The following is a 7,500-nucleotide window of genomic DNA, read 5'->3' as shown; positions in this document are numbered from 1 at the left end:
ATTAACAACTTTCAAAAACACACACACACACACACACACATACACACACACACACACACACACACACACACCACTGTCCTGGTTTAGCTACACAGTGATTGTTTTGTCTCACTCTCTGTAACTCTCTCAGACTCATACAGGGAAAACAGCCACAGTTGCCGTGGACACCATGAAGGGGGAGCCAGATGGAAAATTGAAAGGTAGGAGGCGGGGCTTATTGTTTACCAACCATAGCAGGTCAACATAAGTTCAGGTACAGGTATTACCGTTGAAAGCCCACTGTTTTAATTTGATATTACTTTAATACTATAGCTACTTATTTATGTTTTGAAGTAAAGTCAGATGTAAGACACGTCAAATCTAAAGTCAACATGTACAACAAAATAGAATCCAAAACATGAAGGGCGGGAATCTTCACACTCGGCCTCTGTAACTTGATAACTCTGTAACAGGTGGGCGGGAGCTGTGTAAAGTCCTCTTCCCTTATGACGCACAAAACGAGGACGAGCTGTCAATCAAAGAGGGCGAGATGGTTGCCATTATTAGCAAGGTGAGGACATGTCTGTGTGTGTGCGTGTGTTTGTGTGTGTATGTTTGTGTGTGTGTATCATGCCAACATGGTGTCCCTGAGCAAGACACCCAACCCTAACTGCTCCCGACGAGCTGGCTGTCGCCTTGCGTGGTCGACGCCGCCCTGGGTGTGTAAATCTGTGCATGGATGTGTGAATGTTAGGCAATATTGAGTGGCATTATATCTTGAGTGGCCACTGGTTAGAAAAGTGCAATATAAATGCAATTCTTTTTTTCTTTTCTTTATATTTGAGCAAAAAGGAAAAAAAGCTCAATTATTGTACGGATGAATTCTGCGGACCACAGCAATATGGCGCCTCTATGTCAACGTGGTTCTGGAGAACGGGGTTTGGGAACAACCTGTTGCCCGCCTGCTGACTGAGGGGTGCTTTGTGTTGTGGTAGGACTGTGCGGACGCCGGCTGGTGGATGGGGGAGGTCGGGGGTCGACAGGGAGTGTTCCCAGATAACTTTGTCAAAGTGCTGCTTCCCGAGGTGGAGAAAGAGGTGAGTTATCTATTCATGCCCTACACCGGATTCATCCAGTTTGCTTTTTTTAACCAGCAAACGTCAGCGATTTGATTGAATCGTAATATTGAAAAGTTTACGATTCTGTTTGTGTGTGTGTGTGTGTGTGTGTGTGTGTGTGTGTGTGTGTGTGTGTGTGTGTGTGTGTGTTTTCGTTTCAGAGACCAAAGAAGCCCCCTCCGCCTAGTGGCTCGTCAACTAAACACACATCAGGTACTTAAACACTCTTTTATATTCCTTTTCTCTCCCTCTCTCTCATTCTTTCGCCGTCCCTCCCCTTCTCTCCCTTCTCTTCTCATATTGGATTTTCTCTCCACCTTTTCCATTCTCATATCTCCTCTCTTCTATTCTTTACGCTCGTCCTCTTTTTTTCTCTCCTCTCACTTTCATCCTCTCTTCATCTTTCACCTTTTCTCACCTCTCCTTTCCACAATCTTGCCCTCTCTCGTCTCTCTCTTTATCTCTTTGTTCTCACTCCTCCTCTCACTCCTTCTGTTTGCTATTCGCATCCTCACTGTTACACTCGTGAACCTGTTGTTGTAGTCCATCCAGTCACTCAGTCGGTTGTTCATTCCGACTGTGTATCAGAAACCGCTCTCATGATTCAGTGTGTCCATGAACATCAGACTGTAAACCTATATCTGCGGATCCAACACCACTCTGTCGGGTCAGCTGTTGAGTGTCAGTGCTGCAGTAAGGGTACGAGAGAGGGACGGAGGGGAGAGAGATGGAGACAAACATGATGACGAGAGAGAGAGAGAGAAAGAGAGAGAAAAAGCAACCTCCTGATGATGATGTCGTCCGGGACCTTATCTTTATGACCACAGCCTCTTCCCCCCATCCTCCTTACCCCGCCTACACTTCCTCATTGACCAATCCGTGTGAACTTTGACCTGTAGAGAGAAAGTCAGAGTCCAAGAAGGTTCCTCCAGAGCGTCCGGAGCACCTTCCCCAACGTGACGCAGAGAGAGGTAGCCCACCCTGCCTCCCCTCCTACCTGCCTCCCCTCCTACCCACCCTACCCTCCCTACACTTCTACCTGCCAACCCACCCTCCTACCTACCCACCTAGCCTTCCTACCCACCCTACCCTCCTGCCTAACCAGCCTCCTGCATACCTCCCTACCCTCCTACCCTACCCACCTACCTACCCTTTTACCCACCATACCCTCCTACCTACCCCCCTACCTAACCACTTACCCTCCTACCTGACCACCCTCCTACCTACCCTCCTACCCTTCTACCTACCCACTTACCCTCCTACCCTTCTACCTACCCACTTACCCTCCTACCCTTCTACCTACCCACTTACCCTCCTACCCTTCTACCTACCCACTTACCCTCCTACCCTCCTACCTACCCACCTACCCTCCTACCCTTCTACCTACCCACTTACCCTCCTACCCTTCTACCTACCCACTTACCCTCCTACCCTCTTGCCTAACTACTTATTATCCTACCCTCCCTCCTACCCTCCTAGTTACCCACTTACCCTCCTACCTTCCCTCCTATTAACCCTCCTGCAAAACCACTTACCCCACTACCTACCCTCCTACCCTACTACCTAACCTCCTACCCTCCCTCCTACCCTCTTACCCTCCTACCTTCCCACGTACCCTCCTACCTACCCTCCCTCCGCCCCTCCTACCCACCAGCCCTTCCCCGGGGAGTTCTCTGCTCCTCTTGGGATCTGCTCTGCTCAACGTAGACCAACTCTGTCCTGCTGTTCTCTGTGGCTCCCTAGAACCTTCTGCTTCCTCTAATGTTCCTAATTTCCCTAACACAGATCAATTAAGTACTCCTTATCTTATCTAATCTTAACTTAATTCTCTCCGTGACTGACCACTGAATGTGCTAGTGGTGCTGTTATCTGTCCATCTATTGGTGGCAAAGTGGTGGTTCGTGTCTTTGAGAAGCAAGAATCAGGAAGTGCTTTACACCCACTTCCTCACTCAGTTCCTGACCTCTCCCCTGCCAGTCTTTCATCACAAACTTTAAAAGGGCGGGTTTGCCCTGTTTATTGTTCTGTACTAAGTGTTGACGTCTCAAAATGGCCGGCATTTTCTTGTTCCCCTCTCTGCTCTGACCGGCTGCACCTAACAGACATTTCTCTCTCCGCTCTTACAAAATCAAACAAAACTTCTCCTGATCTGCAATTTGAATTGAAACATGTTTGTGTGTGAAGTTATCTGCCTGTGTGAGAGAGAGAATTTTGTATTTTGTTGGCTGTCAGCATTTTTTTTATGTTTGTGTGTGTTTTCGGAAATAGATACCAACGTCATTGTTGTGCGTGTATGTGCTTGAATAAGTCTGTGTTTGTGGTAATTTGGTGTATCCACGTGTGTGTATTGCAATTCATGTTGGTGTATCGCATACACATTCATCTTCATCAACCCTGTTAATGTGTCTGTGTTTGTACGTCGGTGTCTGTGTGTGTGGGTGTTTGTTTGTTTGTGTGTGTGTGTGTGTGTGTGTGTGTGCGTCCATGTGAAAATGTACGTGTGTTTGTGTTTGTCTATGTGTGTGCACCTTTACGCTTGTGTGCGTGTGTGTGTATATGTGTAGGTGAAGAGACAAAGGTGGGAGACATCCCTAAGCCCGCCCTCCCGTCTGCCCCTCCCAAGAAGCCCCTCCCCCCAAAGACAAGCCCCGCCTCTTCCTCCCAAGCCCCTCGACGCCCAGAGAGGCCGCGCACGAAGTACACAATTACACACACACACATTCCTCTGTAGGAGCGCACACACACACGCACAGAGCTAATCCCACTGTATGGTTTACCTGCTCAGGTGTGAAAGCCCTAAATCTGAGGGCGGAGCTTCAACACCAGACTCTGCCTCTGACTTGTTACATGACACCGGTGAGTTCGACTGACAGGGGGTTTCAGCCAATCAGGTTGAAAGGGAGACCTTTGTACCCAAATTAGGTTCCAATCTATAGGCTCTATTCTCTCTCTCTCTCTTTCCTTTTCTCTCTTTGTGTTCACTTTGTGTGTTCATTTGTCATCGTGTGTGTCTCCTTTTTTCTATTGTTGACGTTTGTTTCTTGATGTGGCGTGTTTGTGCTTTAATGATTGTGTAATAACTGTGTGTGTGTGTGTGTGTGTGTGTGTGTGTGTGTGTGTGTGTGTGTGTGTGTGTGTGTAGAGGTGGACCTGGATGCAGTGATCATATCGTCTGAGAGGCTGAATCATCCCACGGCGTCACGACCGAGGATCACCGACCGGCGACCTCGCTCACAGATCATCTCTCTTGTAAACACACACACACACACACACACACACACACACACACACACACACACACACACACACACACACACACACACACACACACACACACACACGCGCACACACGCACACACACACACAAACTAACGCATATATAAGTATAAGAAAATATATTGTCACATCACAACAAACACACATAAAGATGTTTAAATACTGTACACAATTACTCCCGATATTTACCGTGTTCCTCTTTCCCCCTCTCTCTTTCAAAAAACTCACACACACACCCAAAAACACACACCAACACAACAACATACACACTCCCCCCCCCCCCCCCACACACACACACAGCCTTCCCTTTCGTCTGCTGACATGCAGGACGTGGTGGAGGAGGAGAGGAGAGAGAAGGAGAGGAGAGAGAAGGAGGAGGCGCCTCCCTTAAGGCCTGTGGACGTCTCGCGGAGGAAAGTGGTGCCCTCCGTCACGGTAGGAAAAGATGCAGTTATGGTTTGATACAACAGAGGGCGCCATAACAAAACATTATAAATGTAGTGAATCCATAGGCTGCAGTTAAATGGGCCCATGACATGCCCCCAGGCGTGGTGTGATTAGCCGTTACAAGCCGTTATGGAGATCTGCCCCTTATGACCTCACAGGTGGGCGTGTCCACCTAGATGTATGCTGGATAGATCAGCCCACCAGCCTACCCAGCGGACTGTGGCAAACGTTGCTCATCTATCCGTCACACATCTAGGTGGACACGCCCACCTGTGAGGTCATAAGGGGGAGATTTCCAAAACGGCTTGTAGCGGATGTTAATTAAAGGGGAAATGATTCAATATAAAAATTAGAAATGTCAATGTTAGGGATGGACCTGCAACAAAGCCTTAATGAGGCAGGACTTGTAACAAAATGCTTCTGCCATTTTATTCATACTGAGGAACATACAGCAAACAAAACTGCAAAAAGCAAACAAGATAAGGCACTGGCCGGCTGAACCGCTCTGGGTCCACCCAGTGACACAGAGAGCTGAACCACAACACCCCGTCACGCCACTGACCCCCCAACGGCTTGAGACAGCTCTATTTATAGGCTGGCTCCTCCTGTTAGATCCGTCCATTAAACTGAAATAATGATCATCAATAGAAATAGGGAAAATACCCAAACATAGTACTATTATCTCATAGAGATAAAGTAGGAAATGCAGTAGGCCTATGTTCCACTTAGCGACCAAAACAAACCTTAGCCAATGCCCATTTTACCAATCGACAGATAAACATCTTAGCTTTGCGCAATTTAGCGTAGCATCGGTTTCCCACTTCACTCGGTGGATGCGAGAAAAACAATGAAATAAGTATCTTGCCAAAAACAGATTTACTTCAGTAATTCTTTATTTAAATATATGTCAAACAAAGAAATATCAATAAACGTAAATTTGTCAGAATCGTAATGTGTCTGAGGTTAATGTGCGTAATGTTTGATGGATTAAATGGATGGATTAAATATTTTTTGGAATTTTTTTGCAGCGTGACAGTGGAGAAAAATGATCACAATGACAATATTGATTACAATAGATGTCTCTCTACGCTGAGTAGCGCTGACGTCATGGCCCACTCCTTGGAAGTCAACAACACACAAGAATGCATAAATAAAGATACTGTATATGTATATTTAAGAGTAAGGGTATAGATAAGATAAGATGTCCTTTATTAATAGAGATAAAAAATACAGATCTTACTACTATAGTAGCAGGCCTGTCGCACCAGTTACTCAAGTTACTCAAGTGCGCATGTGCTAAGCGCGAACGCATATATACACCACAAGCACGCACATGCGCATGAACATACACGGAAACGCACACACATGCGCACACACTACACACACACACAAGCACGCGCACACACCGCACGTCAACACAAAGGCAGCAACGCATACACGGAAACGCACACACATGCGCACACACACACACACACGCACAGGTAAGACGTTTAACGGCTCTACCATCGGCACACGCGCAGGTAATAACACACACGCACGCACACACAACGCAGCAACACTCGCCCAGGTAAGATGTTCTGTCTATAGACTATATAAATTGCGATAAAATAAGAAAAGAGACAATTTCTCACCTCGACAAGCAACGGCAGGTCGTTCATTTTGTCATATAAAAACCGTTCAACTCAAACATCGCGCCGACCGGTATAACAACGCACAAGTGACGTGATCTTAAAGAGACAGTGTCCCTATAACACAACTTCAACATGTCAATAACACAGTAGGCTATGGTGAATTATGTCTGTAGTGTCCACCACAAGACTACCCTTTGCTCGCCTCCTGAAACGTCTTGCAATATTGATATCCCCCTTCCCCCCTGCGGACTGTTTTAGTTGTTTTATTTTTCTTATGTTTTGTGTGTATGCTATGTGTGACTGCAGGCTACTACTGCCTGTCTTGACCAGGACACTGGAAGAGATGTTTAATCTCAATGATGATTATTATTTTCAGCTAACCAATAGTAGTTGCCTTGCATTTTAAAATGTCAATGCACTTATCAGCCCTGAACAACAGTAAAAGCTATTTAATAATTAATTTGCATGCATAGTATACTACACTTTCCATTGAACATTTACCCGTTAATCACAACTAGAGGCTGAGGGTGTGCAACGCGCGGGCAAAAACTCTAGTCAAAATAAAACGCGACATTATTTATTTTCTCCAAATGTGATACGTGGTGTGTGTGTCCTCAGACCCCAGATGGAAAGTCGGCCCTGCCCCCTAAACCAAGCCTCCCGAACCCCACCATTAGCTCCACCCACCGCTCCATCTCCCCTTCCTCCTCCTTGGTGCGGAGCCCCTCCCCCTCCACTCTGAGCCCCTCCCCCTCCACTCTGAGCCCCTCCCCTGAGCTCCGCCACTTCCCCACGACTCCCGTCACTCTGGAGGAGCTCCGAGCCCAGCTGAGGGAACTGAAGACCTCCGTGGAACTACTCAAGAGCCAGCACAGGTGTGTGTGTGGGGGGCTGTGTGTGTGTGTCTGTTTGTGTCTGTGTGTGTGTGTGTGTGTGTGTGTGTGTGTGCATCTTGTCTAGAGAGAGAGAGAGAGAGAGAGAGAGAGAATGCTGTGTGTGTGCGTGTATGTGCACTAATATCTTAATATGTATGTGTGTGTGTGTGTGTG

At 47.1% G+C, this 7,500-nt stretch overlaps 1 protein-coding gene across 2 annotated transcripts in view; it reads left to right on the top strand.

Moving 5' to 3' along the window:
• Positions 1-7,500, top strand: part of sh3kbp1 (SH3-domain kinase binding protein 1) — a 28,975-nt gene that overhangs the window by 19,531 nt on the left and 1,944 nt on the right. Inside the window, exons 8-17 of one of the 2 annotated variants that reach the window (XM_079755110.1) lie at positions 131-200; positions 453-550; positions 975-1,076; positions 1,259-1,310; positions 1,997-2,068; positions 3,662-3,794; positions 3,883-3,953; positions 4,240-4,346; positions 4,674-4,808; positions 7,070-7,326. In XM_079755110.1, coding sequence (XP_079611236.1) covers positions 131-200; positions 453-550; positions 975-1,076; positions 1,259-1,310; positions 1,997-2,068; positions 3,662-3,794; positions 3,883-3,953; positions 4,240-4,346; positions 4,674-4,808; positions 7,070-7,326 — 1,097 coding nt within the window. The remainder of the gene's footprint in view (positions 1-130; positions 201-452; positions 551-974; positions 1,077-1,258; positions 1,311-1,996; positions 2,069-3,661; positions 3,795-3,882; positions 3,954-4,239; positions 4,347-4,673; positions 4,809-7,069; positions 7,327-7,500) is intronic. The other variant, XM_079755111.1, reaches the window with a different exon arrangement.

The sequence above is a fragment of the Pollachius pollachius genome (genome assembly GCF_949987615.1).
Source record: "Pollachius pollachius genome assembly, chromosome: 17".
NCBI classification, from domain to species: Eukaryota; Metazoa; Chordata; class Actinopteri; order Gadiformes; family Gadidae; genus Pollachius; species Pollachius pollachius.
Note: the sequence above shows the minus strand (reverse complement) of the source record. Positions and strands in the feature narration are given on the sequence as shown.